At 45.2% G+C, this 27985-nt stretch overlaps 1 protein-coding gene across 1 annotated transcript in view; it reads right to left on the reverse strand.

Annotated features, from left to right (window-relative positions):
- LOC103015002 (chondroitin sulfate proteoglycan 4-like) overlaps nucleotides 1-27443 on the reverse strand; it is a 49213-nt gene extending 21770 nt beyond the window's left edge. Inside the window, exons 1-7 of the mRNA XM_057540349.1 lie at nucleotides 27259-27443; nucleotides 16090-16253; nucleotides 15247-15754; nucleotides 12110-15144; nucleotides 6561-6624; nucleotides 4986-5162; nucleotides 758-852 (exon numbers count right to left, since the gene is read on the reverse strand). Coding sequence (XP_057396332.1) covers nucleotides 758-852; nucleotides 4986-5162; nucleotides 6561-6624; nucleotides 12110-13680 — 1907 coding nt within the window. The 5' untranslated portion in view covers nucleotides 13681-15144; nucleotides 15247-15754; nucleotides 16090-16253; nucleotides 27259-27443. The remainder of the gene's footprint in view (nucleotides 1-757; nucleotides 853-4985; nucleotides 5163-6560; nucleotides 6625-12109; nucleotides 15145-15246; nucleotides 15755-16089; nucleotides 16254-27258) is intronic.
- Nucleotides 27444-27985: the final 542 nt, after the last annotated feature.

Consider the following 27985-nt stretch of genomic DNA (forward strand, 5'->3'; position numbering starts at 1 on the left):
TAAAAGCTCAGGTGTTCCTAGAAACAGAAAGAGTAATTTTAAAAAGTGATTTATCCATATAAAAACATTTAGCTTTGCTAGATCAGTGGTATACAATGTTCTCTGATTAACACCCAAAGTAAGGAATACTTTTTACAAAACAACCTATTACTCATATGCATATATGGATGTGTGTGTGTTTAAAATGACGCAGAAGTTTCATATAACAATTCTGCCCTCACTACACACAGTGCATTCTCATGCTACCTGTTCTATTCCATTTTATTCTATCTAATTTGTTTTTAAAATGTTGGTCCTGATGCACTCAATTAATTTCACAGTCTATTAATAGTTTGCAACCTGGAGTTTTAAAACACTCTTCCAGATCATTCTCATTGTGGATAGCAGAGTGGACTTAAAGCTCACTCTCTTACTAATTGTATGACCTTGACCAAGGGACTTAGCCTTTCTGTGCCCCACGTCTACTGTAGTCCTCATTCTATGTCAAGGGTTGTGAGAGAATTGAATGAGAAGTCACACGTGATGCTTTTAGAAGTGAGCCTGGCTCACAGCGGAGGCTCAATAAATGCTGGTCCACTTCCCCATCCTCACCTCTAGAAGGCCAGTGGAATGAAACGGTCTAGTGTAGGGGGTCCTTATGCCCAGAAACCAGCTCTCACCATGGAACCTAATGTCTGACCACTCTCCTCCCTCCATCTGCTCTGGTCACTCTGAGCTCTTCATGTCCTCAAATACGCCAAACCTGCTACAGACTCACAACTTTTGCTCTGGATTATTCCTTTGCTGGGGATGCTCTTGCCTCAGACATTCATATGGCTCCTCACTCCCCCACATGAGCACCCCTACATCGGCCTTTATTCAGAAAAAGGGGTAACAAAGCAGGCTTAAGACTGCCTTTCCTTAGAAAGTCCTGCTTGCAAGTTGGCGCTTGGCTGGCATCAACAATCTGGGAACTCGATTGTTAAACGGTTTCCTGTACTGATATAAAACTTTCCCTAAATAATAAGAATGGCTCACTGTATCTAAACAGCACAAACAATGTGGTTTGTGCAGGACACCTGCTTTCCTTCTGGGAATCTGGGACTTTGGGTCATAGTAGGCAGAGGGCGCCTACCTGACCAGCCCCCAGTAAACATATTGGGTACTCAGGATCTAATGATCTTCCCTGGTAGACAACACTTCCCACGCGTTGTCACAACTTGCTGCTGGTGGAATTAAGTGCATCCTGTGTGACTTCACTGGAAGAGGACTCTTATGGCCTGACCTACTTTCCTCTGGCCTTCACCCCCCATGCCTTTTCCCTGTGCAGATTTTGCTTCTTATCTCTCACTGTAATAAATCTTAGCCATGAGTTCGACTATATGCTGAGTTCTATGAGTCCTTGCTAACCAGCAAACCTGGAGAGGGTTTGGGAACCCCTGACACACAGGGCTCCATGCAAACATCCCTTCCTTGAAGAGACCCTCCCTCACTCCAATCTCTCTGCAAGGTCACCATTCTCTAACCCCATCACTCTCTGTCCCCTTAAATGCTCTGCAGAAAAATACAGCAGATCATCACTCTATTTATCACATACTTTTACTGTCTTCTCCACTCAACATAAGCTCCGTGGGGCACTTAGACATTCAAAATTTATTGCCCCTACTACATGCCTGGCACTGTGCCAGGCACTGAGGGCAGCACAGGAAAAGGACAGCAAAGTCCCTTCCCAAAGGAGCTTACGCTTATGGGAGCTGAAAAACAATAGATTGTTTATTTGTTTACTACAAAGGAGAATAAAGCAGGGTCAAGGGACAGAGGATGGCCTGGTGCTCTTTCTGCTGGCGTGGCCAGGGAAGCATCTATGAGAGCAGCACGTCTAGAAGCCTGGGGAGCCAGAGTCCAGCCAGGATTCCCAGAGCGGGTAACATGCCTTTGCTTAAGGAGCCCTGGTACTACGTTCTGCACCGGATGGCTGGAATCAGTGAAATCTAGAAAGCCTCTATTCACAACAGTCATAATTCAAAAAAAGAAAAACTCATTTTGACAAATGAGCCTAAATCTTTCTTGATATAGAAAGATTTTCATTGATAGAGCACCAGGACCATTACCTACAACTGAAGAAACAAATTCTTGAGATCTCTTCCATTTTAAAACAATCAAGCAAATCCTACCAAAACTATTTCTACATGTTTACATGACTAGTTAATATGTCCTACCGTAGTACCTAGTCACCTCCAGATTTTAGACACACTGACTTTAAAACCAAAACTATTCATATGTTTCTCAGTCAGAGAGAAAAGGTTCCCGCAGTGTACACCAGAGTACATCCATCCAATAGAAAAAAGTGGCTCAACACTCCCTCCATCCGTCTAAGTGCAGCTTCACCCAGACAGTGTCAAGCAAGGTTTACAGCCATAAAAACCACAGGATATTAGAACTGGGAGGGACTGACAGATGACCAAGGAAAACACACACACATACAGACACACACACACACACACATACATACACACGCACACACCCTACCCTGCAACCTGCTTATGGTTTTGCTATTGAAGAAGGTGAGACCCAGAGAAATTTTCCTTAAATTGGGCAGTTTACAAGCCTTAAACTCTGGTCTCCTAACTTTAATCCAGAACTTTCAAAACAGAAATGAATTTCTTACTAGATAAATAAACGAATAAGCTCAGAAAGGGCCAGTGTCAAATGACCACATCCCTCAGAAGTTGTACCCTTCCTGGCCTGGATCAAGGCTATCTAGGGAAAAAGATAGGAATAAAGGAAATGGCTCCTGCTCCGAGCTATTTCTTCCTTTTTCTCTTGAGAGAAACACTCTGGTATAAGGAATGGGGGAAGAGGTCGGGGCAAACTGCCTGAGCAAGTTCAAGGTTCCTGGTAGACTGTATTTCCCTAATTTTAAGGGAAGACAGAAACAAAGTCTAGGTTACACTTTTTTCTCCTTACAATTCAATGTTCTGAGCCTGAGCAAGTTCAAGTTTCCTGGTAGACTGTATTTCCCTAATTTTAAGGGAAGACAGAAACAAAGTCTAGGTTACACTTTTTTCTCCTTACAATTCAATGTTCTGAACATCTTAAACTGACAGGTACATTTAAATACAATAAAGCTAGTATTAAGTTGATGGTGCATCTTACAATCCATGGTACCTCCAAGCCCACAGTGGGGCTTCAATTCCTTTTCATAAAGAAGCCTGAGAGTTCACTACCTAATTCTTTGTTCTTCCTCTCCCTCTGCCAACTCCAGCTCTTCTCCCATATCTTTCTAGATCCTAGGTCCCTCCCCTGGATCTTTCTCATCCTGCAGTTCTGCATCATGCAGCAAAATGCCCAAATCCTCTGCCGAGGCTCCTGGGCAAACACACAGATGTCAGTACAACTGCTGCAGACCTATTTCCTGAAGTCCACTTTAGTAGAAGCAAAGGTCACAACAGCTCTGGAGACTTTTTCTTACTAATAAGACAGCCCTGATCACACAGATGCACTGAGAGAGCTTGAGTCAGTCACGGGTAATGGGGGAAGTGGCAGAGCACAGTGGCAAGAGAGTCAGACTTGGGCACACTCGGCTTCAAATCCACACCTTCCCTTGTGACCGCTTGGGGCCTCAGTGCTCCCGTCTATAACGAGGTTATTAATCACAGCAGTTCCTTTGTAGGGCTGTGAAAACGACACCAATATGGAAGATGTCCAGTACTCTACTCAGTAATAAATGTAAACTTTTATAACTGTGTTTAATAATAATTGACACCTACAATTCATCATGCTGGTCTGCAGCCTACTTCTTAGATCGCTTTGCTGAGAATGAGTCAACAGGTATTAATACAACAAGAATAAGTGTGAGGAGAGGGAGAAAGGCAACTGAAAACAGAGGGGGGCGGCCCACGAGGTTGACCAGCTGGAACACACCATCCCCAGGCTACCTGGGTAATGACTGTGAAGTAAGCTAAAAGATAAAGGGACAAGTTCCAAAGGTCCAAACACCACTAATTTTTCCCTTAAAATGTAGAGGCTGCATAACAAACCGAGCTGTAATATAACTAAAAGCACTAAAAAGCCTATTCCCAGATCTAATTATTTTGAGCAAATAAAAACAGATTTTAAAAACTCCAGTGATTGGGACTTCCCTGGTGGCGCAGTGGTTAAGAATCTGCCTGCCAATGCAGGGGACATGGGTTCGATCCCTGGTCCAGGAAGATCCCACATGCTGCGGAGCAACTAAGCCTGTGAGCCACAACTACTGAGCCTGCAAGCCACAACTACTGAGCCCGCAAGCCACAACTACTGAGCTCGCGTGCCACAACTGCTGAAGCCCGCACACCCTAGAGCCCATGCTCCGCAACAAGAGAAGACACAGCAATGAGAAGCCCGCGCACCGCAACGAAGAGTAGCCCCCGCTCGCCGCAACTAGAGAAAGCCCGCATGTAGCAACGAAGACCCAACGCAGCCAAAAAAATTTTTTTTAAAAATTAAAAAAAAAACTCCAGTGATTTTTAACAATGTAAAATTTTCTAGTTTGATTAGCCCCTGGTGGGCTCCTGAGTATGGCTGCACAATCATTTAGTTGGTGCTGGGGTGTTTTATAATTAAGGTCAAAGGCTTACAGTTCCTTATTTCTTTCTTGTTCTCCTTGCTTTCTCCCTGTCCCTCCCTGTCACCTACCTGGCCACCACTCTCACCAAAGACCCTTTTTCTCTTTGTGTCGACCACCAGCCAGACATCATGGGTGTGCTGCACCATCTTGTAGCTTGGTGGTCTAGATCCTTTGCCACTTAGAAAACAGCATTTAAGATTACTGGGTTAGAATAGCACAAGCCGTAACCAACAGAATGTCTTGGTAATAACTACCATTTATTTAAAACCAGGAGGAATATGTCAACTACACATACGTAGTCATGTATCTTATTATTTAACAGTAGAAATAATACAAAAGAAAGTCAAATTGGTGGTTCTATGTTATTATGATAAATCCAAAAGCATGGAGCACTTACCTGGAGGATTTTATTGGCTGTTATTACTGGAGCCTCGTCATTTACTGATTCGACAGTCACAAAAAGAGTTTGAGGCAAACTCCGTTTTCCAAGCTCTGAGCTATTTGCAAAGATGGTGAAATTGTCAAGAAGCGCCTCACTATCATCATGAACATAGGAAATCAATTCATTTTCTACCTGTAACCAACAACAAAATATCACCAAACTACTGAAATATAATTTTACAATATGAAAAAATGCTTTAAAAGAAATCCTGATTTTTTTATATCTACAACACAGAAGCGTGTGTTCATCCCATGAAGTATGATTCTGACCATCAGAGTGCAAATTATGATGGATGGTATAATTTTTATGAAGCCGTGCTGCATCCCAGAAATAAGTTTAATGAGGAACAGAGTGATCAAGCAATGTGGGGTAGTAAAGAGAATGCTGGACTGGTTATCAGAAGACCTGACTTCAAAGGCTATTTCTCACCCTAAAATGTGTTGTAAGTGACACGCTCCACCCTTTCTTCCAACGGAGCAATACCCATTAAAATTCAGACTCTACTTGTTTATTTAGAGGGACTAATTTTTGAAGTTGTGGATTGTTTTATTGGACAATTCAGAATGTCGGATTTACGCTCTGAAGTTTTCGCCCACTGATTGGATTTCTGCTCTTTGGAGACATATGGACCAGGGCAACTATTAAGTTTCCCCAGTCTTCTCTTTTCTGAGCTAAGCATGCATTATTCCCTTAACTGTTCTTTGTATGCAAGGTTACACCTGCTACCTCCTAATCCTGCTCCTCCTCCTTCAAAATACAATCATTTTTGGTGTATCTCTTAACAGATGCTACCCATAACTAGCTATCATACATCTCCTGAGGACAGAGTATAATGAAATATATTGGAACTGAATTATTCTATCAAGCCAGATTTCTCTCACTGTAATAACCAAAATGCAAATGTTAATTTTTTATCCCTGATAGATTTCATCTTTCTAATTTCCATTCTGCAATTCCTCTTGGATTTGTGATAGCCACTGATTTGATCAGAATGCCTTCCGTGTCTTTAAGGCTCTGATGGAAATTCAGAAGAGCTCAGGATTGAAATCAGAGACCAGGAGAATTTTAAAGCTGGAAGGAACTTGGCTTCAGTGAATATGTGACCCAAAAGTACAACAGAAGAGAACTTCTAAAGCCCGACAGGAGTAGCTGAACTTCTCAGAAAGTCTCTGGGGTTGTGTTTGTTTTGATAAAATAGAGCCAACATTTTTAACAGTTCAACTTTGCCCAGTCCTATGGCGCACTTCCTTTGAGCAAAGACTTCTGATCTCTCAGAGGTGTTTCTGACAAGAGTTGAAAAGTTCATGAACAGTCTCAGGGGAAAGTTGTGGTCACTTGAACACAGGTGCATAACAATTTCTTTGGAGTTCTGTGGGAAGAGGAATTGCAGACCGTAGACCTGACCACATGTTCCTGGAACATTCTGCTTTAAGCTATTTGAAAACAAATGTGGAAGATGGCACTGATCAGAGGGCAGGAGAAATTTTAACCTAATATGCTTTAGGAAGATAGCATTTAAATAGAAGTCACCTTTTCCGTGTCTTTCCTGGAGAAACACATCATTTCCTCAATGAAGTGGTACTCCCCCACGTTACTATGTAAAATATCAGTTAGTAGGTATTAATCTAAAGGCAAAGAGAAGGTTTGGTGGGAATTTGTCTAGTCCTAGTTCTAATACTAGAAAAACATCTGCTGACTTGAAATTAAAGTAGATAACAAACTTGTAGAAAATCTTAGAAGATTAAAAAGTGTTTGGTCCCCTGTCATCCGTCATGTTCAGGGTATATTAGGTCTCCTCTCTGTTCACATCCTCCCGCTCCCATTACTCAGGGTCAAAGGTGAAGCCGAAAGCCCTCCCATGCTGGACCTCCCTAACCTCACCTCCTGCCCGCCCCGTGTGCAGCTCTAGTCACACTGTTCCCCCACAGCGCTGTTTGTTTGCTCTTCCCTCTGCCTGAATGCTCTTCCTCTACACCCACCGAGCTCACTATCCATCACCTCCTCCAGGTCTCTGCTCAATGCTGCCTTCTCAGCGGGGTCCCCCCGACCACCTTATTTGAAACTGAACATTAACACACACACACACGCACACACACACACACACACACCACTCAAGTCCCCAGCATCTTCTATCTCACTTTCCTGGTTTATTTTTCTCCATAGCACTGACCTTCGTTCAACTATTTTATTTATATAAATTCACTTGTTTATTCTCTCTCTCTGCCTCCTTGTTTCCCCCACTAGGAAAAAGGATCCATAAGGGCAGGGATTATTGCTGGGTTAGTTCACTGCTTTATCCCCACTACTTAGAACTAGGATACCTGACACATAATGGACACTCAAAAACTATTGCTGAATGAATGAAGGGCAAAAATGGCCAAGTGCTCTCCTTCTCTGAGTCACTCAAGGTTAGCGCCACGAGTTGTTAGGTATCACCGTAAGTAAAAATGATCATGTCTCAAAACCTAGAGACCTCAGAAGTCCTAAAGGAAGAGAAAGTGTAAAGGGCTCATCTGAAGAGCAGGAACACACAACCTTGACTGTGAACAAGGCTACACGACAACATGGATACTACATGGAACACACACGCTTGACACAGATTTCAACCAACCATGCTTAAATATACACTTCTTACAAAGCACAGACAACAATGAATTGGCTAAGACAGAACCAAAATTTAGTGCTCAGTCTCTCACCCAGAGCGCACGAGGTGAACAGAATTAAATTCAGCTCACACGAGAGCAAGTGGTTATCTCGGACAGTTTGTCCAGCCTTTGAGAGGGAAGCTATGATTAAGAGATAGCTGCACGTAGTCACTAAAGAATCACCTTCCCTGGTCCCCAGCTGAGAAGCACCGAGTTCTAAGGTCTTTTCCACCCTCAGCGTTCTCTGCTTCTCCCCATGGCTCCCTCATGCCAGCTGATTAAGTCTAACCCTGTTGACGTGTAACTCAAGGCTCTGCGCAGTCTGGCCCCAAGCACCCTCTGGCACTCCTCTGCCCATCCTAGAGCCTTGTGGACCATTCCGCAGCCCCCAGGACACCATGCCCTTCAGTGCCTCCATGCCCTTGGCATGCAGTCTGCTTTGCTTGCATTGCTTTGTTTTCCATCTCCACCTCCGTTATGTCCTTGCTTTTCCTCTCTCTCCTCAAAGTCTAGCTTAAACTTTATTCCCTCTGTGAAGGCTTCAGTTAGAGTCAAATGTGACCATTCTGCACTCCTGCAGTACCACTGTGAAAGTGTTACATGAAAGATAAGAAGAGTGTGCCTTATATTAAAGTTCATGTGCCTGATTCCCCCACAGCATTTCTTGAGGGCAAGGAATATGTCTACTTACCATGGTAACCTCACACAGTAACTTGAAAAGAGTAGGTTTTTATTAAATGGATTCAAGTCACTTGATGAGGTGAAATCCTCAGAAGCAAAATGAAGCAGCACACATGGGTTCTTAGCTAACTGGACAAGGACACCCAAAGATGCTAGGTAGCTGTTCATGGTTTCCAACCTGAAGAGTGTGTATTCCTAGGAGCTTATAAAGGAAATAATGGGGATCTGCAAGCTACTTTGCAATATTTAAAAAGAAAGTATGGAAATCATTCTTTTATTCATGATAAGAAAGCAAAGTATCACAGTAATACCATTCTAACCCAAAGCAAAGAAACCTGATAGCAGCCCAGAGTTAAGGCTGGTTATTTTATGCTTATTGGGCACCAGATTGTCAGTTGTGTCCAGCTGCTTGATTGCAGGGACTGGGTCATTTCAGCCATTGACAGCACTATGCTTAGCATAGGGCACAGAACAGAGTAAGCACTGATTGATAACGGAATGAATGAATGAAAACATCCACTAATGATTAAAGCATGCCTGTATTAGATCCCTGGGTTTTATACTTTGAGAGGGTCAGGGATGGTGTGGAGCTCCTCTAGAACTGGGCAGCCAGGATGGTGCAGGGGCTAGAAACCTACAGCATATGAGCAAAAGCTAAAGAAACTAGAGTTCTTTAACCTAAAGAAGATAAAATTCAAGGGACTTTGATAATTTTTCCTTGCAATATTTAAAGAGCTTTTATGAAAGGAGGTATGATTTGTTCTGTGAGCTACCAGAGCCAGGACCTAGGAGCAGAAGTTTCTAAGTGGCAGCTCAGCATAAAGAACTTTCTAACAACTGGAGTGTCTTTAAACTGGAAGGGCCCATCTCAGGAAGCAGTGAGTTCTCCATCACTGAGGATATTTAAGCAATGACTAGATGACCTCTCTATGGGGTTACTGTGGAAGGGCTTCTCCATCTGTTGGGAGGTTGGACCAGATACCTTCTAAGGTCCCATCACTCCCGAAAGTCCATGAATCTAAATGATAAACAGCCAAGTTTTTTCTCTTATCTAACATACCCAAAACCAAACATATCAGCTGAGAGTTAGTACCTGTTTCCTGGTAAATTTCATTAGCTTTACTCTTGGAAAATGAGAATTTTCAACATAAGCGTGTTTTGGTGGTTTGAGTAGAACAAATTCACAGTCAAGTCCCTCAAAATGTTTGCTTGGAATTTTGAAGTAGTCTTCTGGAAGTGCTTTGGAACCACCTTCCTGGACTGTGAAATTTTGTACCTCCAGAGGAATCCACTTAGGGACAATATCCACCAAGATTTCAAGTCTACTCACAGCTTGGAAGCCATTCATCACATCCAGTAAAAAACAGTCCTGCTGTTGGTCAGCAGTTGTCTGTACATAATGGATATAACCATCATCAATGTCCTGTTGTGTAAAAATCAAAGGTGACTTTTCATCTGTACCCAAGCTGCCCTCATCTGGTAAAGATCTTCGGAGGTATCCATGCATTGGCGGAGTTCTAACAATGAACATTGCCTCTGAAGGAATATCATCTTCATGCCCAGCCTGAGTGCACATTCACAACACACAGACACAAAAAGTAAAACAGGGCTTCCCTGGTGGCGCAGTGGTTGAGAATCTGCCTGCCAATGCAGGGGACACGGGTTCGAGCCCTGGTCTGGGAAGATCCCACATGCCGCGGAGCAACTGGGCCCGTGAGCCACAATTACTGAGCCTGCGCGTCTGGAGCCTGTGCTCCGCAGCAAGAGAGGCCGCGATAGTGAGAGGCCTGCGCACCGCGATGAAGAGTGGCCCCCGCTTGCCACAACTAGAGAAAGCCCTCGCACAGAAACGAAGACCCAACACAGCCATAAATAAATAAATAAATGCTTTAAAAAAAAAAAAAAAAAAAAGTAAAACATTAACACATGAAAGAGTCAAGACCCTTGATGAACCAAATTGTTTTCTATTAACGTCCACAAATGGCTTAGGTTACAATCCAGGCAGATACACAGTTTAAGCCCGGGTCTGTTCTGGTGACCATGCTAACATTTTGAATTTCAGCCCTGGTCACAAAGGAAAAGCAACATTTGAACAGCTACTAATGTACTAACAAGGCATCATTCACAGTGGCAAGAAACCTAGGACTCAGAAAGTTGTGCTGAAAGAAATAAAATGGTATAAGGAGAAGGAATAAAAGATGGTAGAAGAAATAGCAGCTTACTAAAATTGCAAGACTTTAGAGGAAAGCTTATTTTTAAACTAGTTCAGCATTTTCAATATACATTTAATTTACGGATTCAGCAAAATCCATCTCAAAACTGTCATTGTCAACATTAAATTGAGTGTTTACTACATGCCAGGTGCTGTTCTGCACTTTCCCTGCAGAATCTCATTTGAGATTTACAACATCCCTTTGAAGTAAGCTCCGTTGTCATTCACATTTTACAGAAGAGTGAACTGAGGCACACAGAGGTTAAGCAACTAAAAGGCTTTAAGAGACCAGCTGTGATGCAGACTCAGGCAGTCTGATCGCACAATTTCCATAATGAGGCAGGTAGGAAAACCTAGTGGTTCAGAAACTGGGCTTTGGCGTCAAAGAAACAGGAATAGGCCACAACTCTGATGGTGAAAAGCAGTTTTTGTCACCTGAAAATGTTGGAAATAACAATACTGCTCCAGTAGGAGGCTGAGAATTTGTCTGTAGCATGATCACAGTGTCTAGAATATATTCAATACCCATTGAATAATTTTTTTAAAAAGAAAATTACTTTGATACCCAAATTGACAATGTTCATATCAATCACAGTTGTAAAATATTTAAAGGGTAGTTTCAATAAAGATACTTTATAGGTTAAAAAAAAAACAACAAAAAACTGTCATCGTTACTGATTTATAGTCACTGAACTATATACGCCCCCTTGTGGTGAAACTTTAACTCTCTAAGATCCTGGAAAAGAATTGAGGAAAGCTGGTGGGCCCCGTATTCTCTTAGTCAAAACTCATTATTTAGTAAACTGCTTCTGATTTGAATTCATTTCTACTTGATGTTATTGGCTGTATTTAGCAAGCAGGCAAACTCGTTTGCAGTCCTGAGGGTAGATTCAGAATAGCCTGCATTTGTGGCCAATTGTCATAAATCACAGTTTACATACCCTGCACAGGTTACTCACTCTCTCCTGACTCTGAGCAGCAGGGCTGTGCTACTGGAAGCTTCCAAGTTGGAGCCTCAGGAAACCAGGAAGCTTCTGGTATGAGGTCTCACCCCTGGCTTTCCACTGGTCTAGGCCAATTTGATCCATCAATTTCAAGAAATTACACAAGGCCACATTCAGAGCTAAGGAAATAAACTGTGTAATATAGTATCCTCTTCTATTTTAGGGATCCTTTTTCTGTCTGTTAAATTACTCTACTCATTTATACCTGCTTCACCACATTACAAATGTAACTCAGACCAAATGAAATACTGGCAGCGTTGCCATGACCAATGAAAAAAGTAATGACCTCTTCATTTACTATAATATATACATTCCCTCCTCCTTCTCAGGTCATCCTACACCAAACATACATGCATATGCGTGTGATCATGTGCACATAGCTTTAAAATGAGGCTTAGGATTGTTTATATTCCATTTCTCACTACAGCACAATTAACAGTATCAGAATCATGAAACCTTCTAGCTTTTCTTCTCAATGCCATCTACATTTTTTAAAAGTCATTCCAAATACCAGGAGAGAAATCAACACAAAAATACCTTCCAGAAGCAAGCAGATCATTTGCCCCTGCGGTTCTAGGAGAGTGAGGATGCTTGGCACTGGGACCACTGCCTACCTGGCGCCTTCCTCTACTCAGTTTTACTGGTTTTCCTTCTTCAACCACAAGGGTCTTGCTGTGCAGAATTTGGGTGTGATGTTGGTGGCTTTCTGAGTCCACTTGCACGGACACGCCCACTTCTAAATATGTATCTTTAACTTTCACCGTCAGGTTGAACACATCGAAGCTGCCACTGCCGTCATGTCTATAAATCACACGTCCTCGCTTCAAGTCATGCAGGGAAAATGAGCCGGGCCCTGAGCTGTTGACCAGCACTCTGCCATGCTTTGGGGGCCGCAGGATGTGGAATTTGATCTCGTGGTCTGTTCTGACATCTTGGTTTGTGGTGACACTGAGGTTGGTTGTCGTGAGGCTGCTGTCCTTTCCTCTCTGCACCAGCAGTCCTGTGTTGTTGGCTATGCAGACATAGGGGTCTGACACACTGACCTCGAGGAGGGACGATGTGTAGTGGACACCGTCTGTCACAAACAGCACAAAGCGGGCCGAGTCTGCACCCTGATGCCTGAAGAGCACACGCCCTTCCCGCACGTCTTCTTGCCTGAACTGGTAGAGTTTCTGAGTCGGGTCACTGGCTTGCACCAAGTCCCCATTCGGGATGCTCCGCCGGGTGTAGAGCAACTGCCCATCATCAAAATCTGCATCGGGGTCACGGTAACAGAGATTAGCTAGGGTCAGCAAGCGCTGGCCGTTCCGCACGACATGAAAGACCTTATCCACCACACGCACTGGTTTCTCATCGTTCTTTAACTCCACAGAAACGGTGACTTTAATTTCCGTAGACAGATGCTCTGTATCAAAGTCCCTGACCACTCCCTCTTGGCCTGGGCCTGCAGTGGAGGCTGTGAGGAGGAACTCGTCACACTGGGTCTCAGAGTCATCGTGCACATACATGAGCTGCTCACCCAAGATGTCTTGATCAGTGAACGTGGTGATACTGTCATGACTTCCCAGAGAATCTGAAGATTGAATCAGTTTCAGCTTCCCATGTTGAGGACTCTTGGTGATTTTATACTGGAAAGTCTGATTGTCCGAGGTTTGAGCAAATAATTCCAATTTTGTGATTAATTTCTCTTCTCCTTCTTTTACAAATAATCGTCTGTTCATTACAATAATGCCCCTCTTATCTGCTTTAAAATTTATTTTGAACATATAATCTTCTGATTCGATGTGTTCTGCAACCATCAAGAACCTAAAAGTGTCTTGTGAATGTTCCCTGGGCCTCCCCTGTGATTCATAACTTATCTTAGAGTCTGTAACGTTTTGTTGGCTGAAGACTGAGTTTGCTTTTAGAAATTTTGTGCCAAGTAGCAATTTTCCTGTCTTAGGTGGGGTCAGTAACTTAAAATGCAGTTCCCTCTCAGCTACTTCCACACCCTCTGTCGCAGCCTGCAAATGATCAGAATTCGATATGTGCTTGTTTATTTTACTGATCTCAAGAGGAACATTTTTCAGAAGGGTAAACTTCAGCCATTGTACCATAACCGGAAACATCAGTTCTTCACTGCTTTTTCCTTCTATGTTAACTTTAAATTTAAAGTGATCTGTAACATTTTCTAGCTGCAATTCTTTGAATGTACTGCAGTATCAGACCTGACCCCAATCAACGGAACGCTGAGAGAAGGTACTAGTTTGTTTCCACTCGCCACTTGACCCCTGCCACTGAATCTGGCCATACCGAGGTGGATGAGTGATAGCATAGCGGATGTCCACCTCAGGGTCTTCACCATTAACCTCCACCAACAAGTTGCTCTGCGTAATCAGAACCGTGCCACCCTGCCGTACGACCACACCGGTTCTGTTGGCCACTGCAAAGTCCCAAGGAACAGCCATGACCCGTAACACCACTGTATTGCTAACCAGCTCTCCATCACTTGCTCTAAGAAGGATCCAGGAGTTCCGATGGTCCCTGCGCACATACAAAATGTTGCCATCTCTTAAATCCCCGTATGTAAAACCATTAATGGCTCTCCCAGGATCATTGGTGTTTTCTAAAAACCCAGCATCTGAATTGAAGTTGTCAAGAACTGAGAAACTAAGACTCAAGGAATCTGTGTCTGGGTCTGACACATGTATGATATTTGGAGTCAGTCGTTTCTTAGAATTCTCAAACACAAGAAGCAAGTTTCCTTCGGGGAGCTTAAGATTTGGGGGATCATTTACTGGAATGACAATAATGTTAAACACATATGAAACATGTCCTTGAAGATATAATGGCACTTCCTTCTTGCTGTTGGAAGAGACTGAAAATGTGAAGTAATCCCTAGGTTCTTCTGAACCGTCATGGACATACCAAACTTTTCCTTGCCCCAAATCTAACAGAGTAAAAGCCTTCTCCATTTCTTGTTCGGGGGAAACATCTAATCGAAGGAACCCATGACTAGGCATCTCCTTTATTTTAAATAGTATCTGAGACTGATGGACACCCAAATCCTTCAACTCCACATCCACCTTCATATGCTTTGTTCCAGTAGGGTTTGCCCACCTTCTTGGACTTTCAAGTTATTCAGAACCAAGAAACAGCTACTGGCTTCTTGAAGAATAGGCTTGCCCACCTCAGGGTCGGCAGTGGAAAGGGGAACTTCTGCCTGAAGCAGCTTTTCTGTGGTTGTTACAGAAGGATTTTTGTTATCACCACTCTTCATTTTACACCCAGCAGATATATCTTTGGAAATAAGGGCATCCTTTAATGCTTTCTTTTCTGAGTTGGCTTCCAAGCCTCTTAAGTACCCTTTGAAAGAGATCCTTGAGCAGATTTCCTTGGCACAGAGGCAAGTTCTAACCTTTTAACTTCTTCTCCCTTGCGGCTATCAAGACCTCCCACGAAGAGAGGGCCTTCAGATACAAACGGTTTGCTTTGTAAAGGCAGCGATGTCCTTACTCCCTGTTCATCCACCATCAGGTCCAGATACCGTTGAGTGAATCTGCGTTGAATAACGTGCCACTGGTTGTCACTAACTAAGCGAAAAGAAGAGAGCGGGGTGTTACTCTTATTCCTTCCTACATGAGCCTTCAATAAACCTTTAACTATTTCCAAAGCAACAAAATCTCCTTCTCTACCTGACTGAAATAAAAGCAAGGCTTGTTGAGTGCCAGTCTGCAAAGCAAATTCAAATAGCCCGTCCCCTTGCACCCTCCATTCTGGGAAGGTGACACAGGATCTGGAGCTAAAGAAATTGATGGCTTCATCCTCCGCTGCAAAAAATTCATCATTGCAACTTAGTGACACCTCATAAACTTTCTTAAAACCAGGGTACGATCTAAGGGATGTAAGGATCTCCCTCTGGTTAAACACCACATCCTCCATACATCCACGGAAACTGGGGCTCTCTCCATCTAGGTACGGGACATCAAGTCCACCGTAGCCTGCTACGTAGATTCCATGCTGACAATGCAAATTGTGCACCCCACCGGTGATCTGGCCAGTCCTCTCATAATGTTTGTCAATAACCAGAGAGATAGTATCCTTAAAACAGTACAATTCCACTAAATGCCAAACCAAGTCATCCGCACGAAGTCTTTTCTCAGAAAGGAGCACTTGTTCACCTGTCCCCAAATTAACTCTCACCTGAAAGAGAAAGAATCATAATTAATCAATCTCATCTCATAGTGTTTCATTGAGAAAACGAGGCCATTCACAAAGAGAAAGAGAGACACTTGGACATGGAAACTCTTCCCACATTTATGGACTGCATATTGAGGTTAAGAAATTTCAGAGTGGGAACAGTGAAGACATGCTGATAAAATTGGAAAAGATCTCAATACTTACATATGGCGCCTGATTTTATCCTAGTGAAATAACAGTAATCAAATGGATAGCTATCTTGTTCTCTTTTCTCTCACTGTTTTTCCCTCCAGTAACTAAAGGCTTATACGTTTTTAAAGATTTTTTTTTTATCTTACCCGTAAGTTTCCTGATAGAAGTTCTGTTATACAGTAGTCATTTTCCCCAGCTGCAAGAAAAAGTAATCCTTGTGGTTTGCTGGTTTGAAACTTTAATTGAAGAGATAACTCAGAGGAAACTTCTATGATGTTGAGCCCCACATAGCTTTCACCATAAAAAGATGCTGGGGAAAAAAAAAGTAAATTTATTACACAATGACTATTCCACTTATATTGTCATCTCCCTTCAGCAGAGACCCCGCTGAAGACAGCTGCCTTGCGCAAGCCCACACCTGCTTCCTGGGGTAGCCCACAGATCTGTTGTGGGGAAATAAAGGCTCAGTGTTCTCCTGCTCCAACTCAGGATACTTCTGATGGGTCAGTCCCTCTTCAGAACTCTCAAGGGGGGGTGGCCGAGGCTTCCACTGAAACTGAATTGCAAATCTACTTCTCCATCTACCCAATTCTGCTTCCTTCCCTTCCACAGGGGTTAATCCCAAGTCACTGGCGGTGAACTGGTGTAACAGTGGAAGGGAACACGTTAGCCAGTACTGAAATATCAACCTATGAGAAATATAGGGCAAGTAGTAACTATGAGGACAATGGAATTGGGTGTCTATTGCTAAGTCTGCATGAAGCTTTGGAAAAGATAAGGAAAAACTAGGAGAGATTAGTTGACAATTACAAGCCAGGTGTGACAGCCAAAGGGCTTCCATGGTAGTACATAAAGTCTTTCTCATCTCCTACAGTGGGTGGGCAGGGGAAGTTGAGACTCCCACCCAGGAATTAATCATCAGAGTATTCAGCATCAAGCTAAGTCAAAGTTCCAACCATGTCAGGCTACCTCTGACAAGTCTATGGCCTTGTTTTGTAAAGAATGGAACCTTGACAAATGGAATGGGGACATCTGGATTGGTGCATTCAAATATCCTGGGTCCCTAGCCCCCTCTGAAACCTCTGAGCCTGAAGAAGAGACCCATCCCCCTGTTAAGGTGATACTCCCCTTGCTTAAAGAGGATGCAGAAACCTCTCCCCACAAGGAACATGTAACCTCTGAAGATACACTCCCATCTCTCTTCCTGACCACTAGGCCAAAAACAAAGCCTAAGTCATGATATAACCTGTGCGGAGACATGCTGGGCTTGATATGGGAGGAAAAGGACTAGACCCTAATGGAGCTGCGGGACCTACCCAGAATGTAGTGCCAGCAGCTGGCGGAATGCACATGGGACTGAGGGTACCTGATCAAGGGGGCAGGAACATAAAGTTGAAAAAGGGAGAGTTTATACTAGATTTGGGGGCACTCTCCAGGGATGCAGGATATAACATGCTGGCACAGACTGCTGGAAATGGTGTGAATTCACTGCTAAGGTGGATCCTGGAAGCATAGAAAGTGCAGTGACCCACTCTAAGTGAGATACACATGACAGAATTGCTCTGACGGACAGATGGTGGAAGTAGAGATTCAAGGGAAGGTAGTGGTACGTCCAGGATCGAGCATGAATAGGACCAGAAGGTGCAACAAGACGGTGGCCTGGAGCGCCATGCCATCCCCATTCTTGCGCCAGCACCTTTTCCTCAGCTCATGCATCTGGCTGCATGGAGGGACCCCTTATTACCAGCTGGTGGAAGGCAAAACACCTGAGCTTGATTCGTGGCTGAGTCAGCTTCGTCACATGCACGCAAGCTGAAAACGCACTCCAACTGCACTACAGCTCCTCTTAGGGGTGGCCATGAAAAGCACTGTTGAGGGAAAATTCTCCAAAAGGTAGAACTGTGAGTGGTACACCTGATCACCCACTTTATATGGAGAGAGAAGAGGCTTGAGGTTAGAATAAATAAAGACGGATAGGTAGTAGCAAACAGCCCAGCCAGATGGTCAGGAGTCTAGAATGAGAAAGACTGAACGAGCAGGGCCAAGGAGGTCTGGGATAGACGCGTGAGCGTCAGCAGGAAGCGGGAAGATCTTTATATTGCATGTTAATGCCCACCAGGAAACATCCACCACGCCACAGGCACTAAACAACCAGGCAGACAAAATGACTTGGCCAGTTGCCATCAGCCAGCCTCTGTCATCGGTCAGCCCTACGCTGGCACAATGCGTACGTGATGACGTAGCCAGGGAGGTGAGGGAGGAGTCTATGCCTGCACCCAACAGCCTGGGCCCCCTCTGACCACGGCTTCCCTAGCGATGCTACTGCTGAATGCCCAGCATGCCTCCCACAGAGTCCAACACCAAACCCCCCGTAGGTTACCATCCCTTGAAGAGGGGTGGCAAGGTGATGTCAATGAAACCCTTTCTTCTTGGAATAGCCAGTGATTCATTTCAACAAAAACAGACATATTACTCTGGGTATATATTTGCTTTTCTTGCTTGCAGGGCGGCACCAGGCACCACTCTGAGAGCTTCTGGAGTGTTTAATTCACTAACACGGGATGCCGAATAACATCACATCAATCCAAGGCACACCCTTTACTCCAAAGGAGGTGTGGTGATGGGCCTAAGACCCTGAGACCCACTGGTCCTATCACATAGTACACCACTGAAGCTGCAGGCCTGATAGAGTGTGGGAACAGCCTGATGAAGGTACGGTTGAATCACCGGCTCAGAAGCAATACTCTATCAGGGTGGGGTTCCACCCTCCAGGACATAATCTACACTTTAAGTGAAAGATCTTTACATGGTCTTTAAATTAAAAATCTTTACACACCTCCTGCTATGTCTCCAGAAGTATAAGCTGTGGGTCTGAGAAAAAGGGGTAGATCAGGAGTGGCCTTGTTTACCGTCACTCTCAGTGACCCACTTAAGGAATTTGTGTTCCCATCCCCATCAACCATAAATCCACGGTTTCAAAGCTCCTGGCTTCCAAAGGGGAATGCTTCTACCAGGGGACACAGCAAGTTTCTCTCTATATGATAAGTTACAGCTGCTGCCTGGACATTTCAGTCTCCTTATATCAAGGAACTAGCAGGCAAGAAGAGAAATGCCTCATCTGGCAGGTAATTGAGCCTGAGTCATCAGGAGGGGGTAGAACTATTGTTACACAACAGGCTCACAGAAAAATATGTTGGGTGTCCATGTGGTCCCCTTGGATGCCTCTTGGTACTTCTTTGGCAGTCAGTAAATAAATGCAGTCACCCTGTCCTGAGAAGAGTGCGTTGACAAGAGCTCAGACCCCTCGGGGATGAAGGTCTGAGTCACATCATCAGGTGGCCACTGAGACCAGCAGAAATACCAGTTGAGGGTAAAAGGAATCACTGGATAAGGAAGAACATGAAGATTATCACTCAGGTACTGCTCCCAGGATTTACACGAAGTGGATCCAAGTGATGCAAGGGGTGGACCGTGGTGGACTCCGTGATGCACCCACTACCCTTCGAGAACAAAGGACTTTCTTTCTACCCTGGCTGCTATGAATGCTGCTGGCAGATAGCCCCCAGCATCTTCAGAGCTCCCCACAAATTCAGCTGCTTGCATTGAGACTACATTGCAGGTTGACTCCTCTTCCTAATCCAGTTCACTTCTCTTCTAGTCTCTTCCTTTCCTCAAATCTTGCTCCCAAGAACATTCCCTAATAAAGTTCCTGCATGTTCATCTCCATGTTTGATTCTGCTTCCTGAGGATCCCAACGTGCAATGTCTGCTTCTCATTTTTGTTCCTAAAACACTGTGCACTCCTTTGTCCTAGCGTTCGCCATGGTGTATTAAAATTACTTGTTTATTCATCTAGCTCCTGCACTAGTCCATAAGTCTCCTATGATCAGGGACCATATCTTTTTTACCTTCCTCTCTCCAATACCTAGAATAGTGCCTGGCACACAGGTGGTATAATGGATTCTGTTGGTGCCCCATTTAGATCCCTTTTAACAGGTTGGTGCACGCATCCTCCAGCTGATTAACTGTGTTATCCAGAAATTTCAGTGAAATTATACCCTCTGTCCCGGGGTACAACCTCTAGCCAATGACTGAAAGAGGTGTAGAAAACTGTGTTGCTGTTCATATTCCAGAGCTTTCTCTGGGATCAGGTTGAGATGAGACCACATCCTTGCTTGGTTTCTTTTCCTGCCCTATCCTCCTTCCCTCACTTCCTTACAGTTCTCTCCTGGTAGCACTCACTCAGTTATTCACTCACACAAGAATCCCTCCCTAAGCCTCTCTCTCTAGGGAATCCAGTGTAAGCTAGGTAGGTAGCGAGCAAGCATTTACTGAACCAAACTGAACTAACCTAGTAAACCCTCATTTTATAGTTGAGTAAACTCAGGCCTAAAGAAGCTTATGGACTTATGTAAAGTCAGCAGTTAATTAGAAACAGAGCTAAGACAAAAACTAAGCATTCCCAATCACCAAGCCAGTGTTTTGACCAAGATACGAGGTTGATACAGAGATGAACATGATCTCTTACAGACTTTCTCAGATATGTATAAGCCCCCATTCTCTCGTTAAAAACAGCCATTAATAATTAAATTCAATAAAACTAGAATGTAGGGACACGGTCATACAGTTTAAAGAAGCAGCTACAAACCCACTAGCTATCCTAGTTTATCCTCCTGGCCTTCCCATTACTGAATCCCCCCACTCCAATTTCTGACAGACTTAGAGGGTGTATTGTTAAGTTTTCAAAACCAGGAAATGTTTTCTAAATCATAAAATCTACTGCTGAGAATGACTAAGTAACCTTAATAAACAACATCCCTATATTTTCCCACGTTTCACCTCTGGCACTAAATCAATTCCAGTCTCAGCTGGTGGCTAGAAATTTCCATTGCCTCAGGGGAAAAACTGGGAAGCAGGCTTAAAACTTCTGGTTTGACAGCCTGAAGCCAGTTCGTGTCCTCACATACCTCCAAACTGAGCCTAATTTTTGTGGCCCCTAGTAAATGCCTCAAAATCACAATAAAAATCGATAGAAGCACAAGTAAAACTGGTTCCTAGAAAAAGAAAGGTGATCTCGACCTGCAGTGAAGGAAAAGGTGTGTTTGGGCATTTTATAGGAATGTAGCAAATCAAGCTGAACAAAAATCAGAGCAACTTCCTGGTTTTGTGTGCTTAGATAAAAGGTGAAATGTTTGAATAGAAACCAAAGTTTGGCAGTGAGGTTGGTAAGATACTTTGCATGAAAGTTAACAACTATTTCTCTGTAATTTCTTCCAGGTTGGTAATTATATGGTTCATTCTATCTTAGAATTGGTTCCCATTCCTTCCTCCAAACTATATGTTTCTGGTTTTTTGTTTGATTTTGGTTTTGTGTTTAAGTTTTTTTGGCACCTACTATGTGCCAGGGTTGGATTGGAGAATTAATAAGACAAAGGGGCTTGCAATCTATCCAAGAGGGGTCAGGGGCAAACACCACTGCGTGCATCTGAGGCCTGCCCTGAACTTTCAGTTCCAAGTGCGTGTGTACAGTCACACACACACACACACACACACACACACACATGCATGCCCGCCTGCAAACGCACACACCCAGTGCCTGGTTACTCCTTTCAAGGCTCCTATTATAATCTGATTACCTTTTTAATTTGTTTTCTGGGTTATTATTCAGCCCCGACACCACACCACTCTGAACAGAATATAAGACTCCGAGGTCCGGAGCCTTTGTTGGTCTCGACCACCGCTCAGTTGGCCGTGCACACGGCAGTGCTCGGCACATTAGGCACTCCGTAAATGATGGCTTTGGAAGCCAAGCTGAAGAGTTCAGACTCTTTCGAAAGAGGGCCGTAAAGGGATCAAACAGGGAAATGAGATGGTCAGCTTGCAATTTAGAAGCTGACTCTGGCTGAAAGGCAGAGAATGGACTCAAGGGGATGGTGGGTGTGGGAAGCAAACAGGGGGGGAGGTGGGGGGGTTCAGGAGATATTTAAAAAGTGGGATTGTCACAAGAGGGAAGAAGAGGCCGAGGGGGCAATCCAGATTAATTTCCAAATTTCTGGCTGGGTAGCCACTTATTAAGAGGCGGACTCTGGGAGGGGAGCTTTCATTTTGTGTTGTTTTGCTGTGTATATATAACAAGAAATTCTCAATGAATGTTTGGGGAGCAAATGGCTGACTGACCGCCTGGATCCCCATGGGCAGGGGCCCACTTACTGGGGTGGGGGGCAGCTTACAAACCATACTAAGAAGGCTGAACTTTATTCTGCAGACAGTAAGGAAGCATTATGGTGTCAGTTGGGAAAAGACATATCGGTTCTGTGTTTTAGAAAGATCAGTCTGGTGACTGTGTGAGGGCAAAACATGAGTAGGATGGAAACTAATTAGGAGAGTATTTCAAAGAAAGATTTCAGAACTGTTTGCTTTCACTGAAAATTAGAATTGCTTTTTCATAATACAGTATTTTTGGTAATTTTATATTGTGCCTTTTTATGTACTGATTTTCTTCCAAATACGTTCTACAGATGATACACCGTAAGTGTAGAAGCTTATTTTTTTTAATTAAAATAAAAAGCAACAAAAACAAAACTTCTCTGCTAGAGTATGTGCGTTATACAAACTCCTAAGATGACATCCTAAGAGGAGGGCTAACATTATAAAACAGATCTTACTCATGCTGTATCATTTGAGTGGAATAACTTCACTTGGAAAGAAAAGCCACATTTCGCCCCACAAATCTATTCTTAAGAGTTTCGACAGTGTTTTACTATGGTATTGATGGCATGTGCTTTGTCAAACTGAAGTTGAATATTTATTCAAGAGATAACTAACTTTATCCAGAGCACTCTAAGAAGAAAACTTACAAATATGAAACAAATTAGCACAAACATCTAACATGCCCTGGAGACCCGACCTCCTCTATTCACTGAAAGCAAATCCCAACAGGGAAAGTTCTAAGAGTCTCTCCCACGAGAGTTAGGTCCACTAAAATTTAAGCTGGGAAAGAGAATCAATGAGCGAATAGATATTTACTCCATGGCTGCAGGATGGGCAGTTGACTGGAAGGGTGGGAGGGGTCCCTGGCATCACATCTCTATGCTAAATATGTTGCTGACACAGTTGGGAGGGTGTGGGAGAAGCCGGTAGCAGGCCCAGGGCCACCGTGAGGATGGAAATCTTAGGTTTCCAGGTAAAGCCTGAGCAATCCACAGCCCTGGAATCCTTGCTAATGCAGAACAGGATCCACCGGCCTCTCATTTTTCATTCATCCCCCAAACATCAGTCTCCATGCCAACTGCTCAGGTTGCAAAGAGAAAACCAGCACTTGCCCTGCCCGTACCCCGTCTCAATGGGGCAGTCTCTAGGCCTGCTGCAAATGGTCATGCAGACTGCGTCCCGCACAACTCCAGGGGGAGCTACTCCTGTAGATGTTGTAGATTGCTGTAGCACCTCCTGGAATGAAGCAGTGAGGCTGTCCTCCTGGTCCCCAGCCACCCCTGGCTGAGCTGACGACTCCCTCCTTAGTGACCGCAGAGCCTGTGTCCTATCGTAAATGTTCCACATGTGACATTTATACATTTCTGTGTTTGCTCCCCCGCTGTCTGGGAGTTTTCCAGGCCCGGCCACAGGCTTCGGAGTGAGTGCTGGAGCCAGGCTCACTGGGCACAGGAACAAAACCTTCCCTAAAGCTCCCAGCTCCTCATTCCTCTCTGATGGCACTGCCATCTTCTGACCATCAGAATTAAATGGCCCTTTATATGATCTCTTTTACTAGGACAGACACTCCCTCTATAAGATTCCCATAGCTGCTATAACAAACTGCCACTAATTTAATGGCTCAAAATGACACACATTTATTGTCTTACATTTCTGGAGCTCACTGAGCTAAAATCAAGGTGTCTGCAGGGCTGCATTCCTTCTGGAAGCTCTAGGGGAGAATCTGTTTCCTTGTCTTTTCCAGCTTCTAGAGACGGCCACATTGCTTGGCTTAGGGCCCCAGCCAGCAATCACATCACTCCGATCTCTGCTTCCATCACATCATCTCTTTTGACCCTCCTGCCTCCCTCTTATAACACCCCTATGATTGCATTTAGGGCCCACTCAGATAACCCAGGATAATCTCCCCACCTCAAAATCCTTAATTTGATCACATCTGCAAAGTCCCTTTCACCATATAAAGCAACATGTTCCATGTTCTAAGAACTAGGATGTGAACTTCTTTGGGTGGACATTATTCTGCCTACCACAATTCCCAGGGGTGCTCTATTCCTCAGTCACTCATATTTATTGAGCACCTATCATTTTTAGGTACTGGACTAAGTATACAGAATACAGAGGTAAATAAAGCAGTAGCATTAGAAAGGACCCCGGAAGCAGAAGGCATGAGTTTTGTTTGTGCTTTGTATGGCCTCTATAGTTCTATTTTTAAATTAAACTTTTTAAATTGTAATAAAAGACATTTTAAATAAAAACCTGGACTTTTTGACTTCCCTGGAAAACTCAGCCACTTGGGCCATCCTGGGACCTATTTATTCCCACAGCACAACCACCGTGAAGGGTGTGGAGGCTCCAGCTCCCAGCTCCCTCACTCCACGTCACCTCCTGCCACACCATCGTTGCTTGGCTCACCATGACTCTCGGGCCACTGGAAGCCTTTGGGTTTGGGCGCCACAGCTTCAGGCAGAAATGACAAAGTGGCGTGCCAAGGTGGTCACTGCAGAGCCAGAAAGAAACGTAATTACAACTTCATGGGTTATTTTAGTCTAAAAAATAAGAACTGAGGCTTTATTCATCTCTACTTTACAGATTGATTGGCATCGTGCCACAGGTGGCATGAGAGACTGGCAGTGTGTCTTGTGTGCTGGGTACACAAGTCTCCCTAGGGAAGTAGCGCGAGTTCTACAAGGTGGAAGGATGGACAGTGGTGCCCTCACTCCCTCTCTCTTTCTCCATTCAGTGACACACCACACGCGGGTTTGCCTGCTTAACTGGGTTTACAATTATATTATCTCACTGTAATTAAACAAACCCTCACAAAAAGGATCAACTGATTAAAACAATTCCTACAAACAAGCCATACATTAAAGATATATACAAATAACGCAAGGACCAGTAAATGCAAAGAAACTGGTGGTTCTGGCCCTTCTCCTCTTTCTGTACAAGCTCCTCATTAGCTCTGTTACAAGGTCAAAGCAATAATATGCTAATGAGATCTGATAAGAAGGTAGTCAAAAAATGAGAAATCATTGAACTATTGACAACATGGGTCTAGAGCTAAGAGTATATTATATCTTGAGAAAATTGTTAGTGACAGTAGTACTGAGACTTGATTTACAAATAGAGATATACTGGGGGTGTGTGCTGCAGATATTCTTACTGAGACAATCTGCTTACCAGACAAAGGTGACTTCCTGCTGTGGTGAGACTCCCTGAGGACACGTCACCCTGTGTCCTGTAAGGACTGAAAGCAGCATTCACCTAAGTCTTTGACAGTTAGATTCTTCAAAGCAACAGCCTGAATCACCCAAGGAGGTAAGGAAGAAACCTAAATTTAGATTACACATCTGGCTATTCAAGAAAAGTGCCCCAAAGCAGCTTTTGGTAAGACCTCGGTATCTGATATTTGTCATGCTATTAGCGCCAAGGGTGAAGAACAGTATATATGTTAAATTATATATGCTATGTGATTCTTTATTCAATAACTCTCCTCTAACCACATTCTGTAACCCTCAATGGATACCTAACTTGCTGCTCTTTGCCTCACGCCCAAGTTAACTGCACAGATGAAGAGGAAAGGAGGGAAATGAGCATTTATCAAGTAGTTCCCAAGCAGGTCTTACACATATCTTATTCAAGTCTCTCTGAAGAAGTGATTATCATCCCAGTTTTACAAATGCAACATCAAGACCAACAGAAGTAATTTCCCCAAAGTCACTGAGAATGCATGGTGGCACCCAGATTAAAGCCCAAGTCCACCTAACTCCAAAGCCACGGGCTTCCCATCACTCTACACTGACCACTCGGACCCCCGGCTCAGGCCCCATCGCCATCCAATCTGTCCCCCAGTGTCACTCACTGCCCTCTCAGATCTCCCCAGCCTGCGACCAGCAGCTTCCCTCTCAAAGCCACCGTCACAGCGTCCCCACTCCTGGGCCCTAGTACCTGGCCCATCCACCCTGCACGCCAGGCCAGGAAGGGGCCGGGGAGGGGGCAGAGGAAGAACCAGGAAGAAAGGAGGAAGATAAAGAGGGGGGAGCTCGGAAGGGCCCCCAAACATCAGGATTGGCGCAGAGCTGGAGGAGCTGCAAGGAGGGCCGCGCAAGGGTGAGAGCGAGGCGTCCTCCCCCCACCACCGGAATGTTACTCCAAAGCTCCTCGTGAAATCGCCTAAAGTGAAGTAAATACGCGTTCAGAATTGAATCCGAATGCCACAAAGATTTACAAGGCCTTTGACTGAGAGTGTGTTCTCTGGTCTCGAAAAGTCTTTTGTTAAACTGAAGTAAATCTCAAAGAGCGGGGGGAGGGGGGTACGTCCAAGTGTCGACTCAGTTATGTGAAAAGTCTCAATAACTATGCTTTTATTAGTCATCTCTGACTTCTGAAAAGCGCCATGGAAATGTAAAGCACTTCCAGCGAAGCAGGTCCAGAAAATATAAGCGGACGCGTGGAGGGACTTAGGGAACAACAGGCCAGCCACCCAAGAATTTCGGCGAGGAGTTTAAGGCCCCCGTGACGGTCACGTGCAGCCGAGAAAGGGCCCGGGTAAGAGCAGGGCTGAAAAGGATGAGAAGGGAGGACAGCAGGAAGCCTTCCTTCTGCCCGTGCGAGGGATACCAGGAGTCCGGCCCTGAAACCCCCAATCCGCGGCGAAAGCCGGGCCGAGGTCGGCGCAGGGCCCGCCCCCGAGGCTCGCGAACTGGTCAGGACCCGAGGGGCCGGGCCTCGCGGAGCGGGAGTCGCAAGTTTTCCGCGGAGGAGCCGCAGACACTGCTCAGGGCCGAGCGGTCCCCTCCCGCGGCTGCCCGAAGGCTGGGCCTGAGAGTCCAAGTCGCGGTCGCCGCGGGGCTCACCCGGCCGCGGCGTCTGCCGGGGCCCCCGGAGTACAGGGGGCTCCACGCCCGCGCCCCCCGAGCCGCCCGCCCTCGCCTCCCCCTCTTCTAGCGGGCTCCGCGCGCGGCCGGCCGGGGAAGGGCCGGGGAGGGGAGGTTGTGGGGCGCGTACCTCCGAGCGCCCCGCGCGCCCCGCAGAGCCCCAGGCAGGCGGCGAGCCACCCTAGCCCGCCGCGGCGGCCCCGCGCTCGCTCCCGGGCGGCAGCCGACCTACCTGCGCCGGCCCCTCCCCGTCCGCGACCGGGACCCGGAGCCGGCCCAGGGGGCGCCGCCCCCAACCAACGCGGGGGCTGGGCCGGGGCGGGGAGAGCCGCTTGCAACCCGCAGCTGTTGCGCCCCATCACGCTCGGCCCGGCTCCGGGGTGCGCAGCGCGGCCGAGGAGGGCCCGCTCCGGGGCCCCAGCGCCCAGGCAGGGTCGGTAAGCAGAGAGTACGTGTCCCCCGCCTTGCCCGGCGAGTTCTGCCGTGGAGTTGAGTGTAGAGCGCGCGCTGTTGAGGAATGGAGGCTGGAGGGAGAAGCATTCCTGGCGGAGGTAGGACCCTACTTAAGACGGCTTTAAGGCACCAGAGTGAGCCCCTGTTTATTGCTGAATCCCCAATGCATACCTGGTGCATAGGCACCGGCAGTCGTGTTGGATGAATAAGAATTAAACACAAACTGGACCTCTGTTTTTTCCTTCTTAAAACATGGAGATTGCACCAAATCTCTAAGGTCCTTCCAGCTTTACCATTCTCACGTTCAAATTCTAAACAAATGGAAAGTCTTTCCACAAGGAATGTATTAGCACAGAGAATGACCCCACCCAGGACTGGCTCTGTGTAGCTTGTGCCTGGTGTCGGAAGGCTGGGCTGATCCAGGCATGCGGAATTTCTCCTGGCAGGCTCAGGTATCCACATAAATGTAAAAGCACAAGCAGTGCAGAGCAAGATTGCCCAGAGAG

The sequence above is a fragment of the Balaenoptera acutorostrata genome, chromosome 2, assembly GCF_949987535.1.
Source record: "Balaenoptera acutorostrata chromosome 2, mBalAcu1.1, whole genome shotgun sequence".
Lineage (NCBI taxonomy): Eukaryota > Metazoa > Chordata > Mammalia > Artiodactyla > Balaenopteridae > Balaenoptera > Balaenoptera acutorostrata.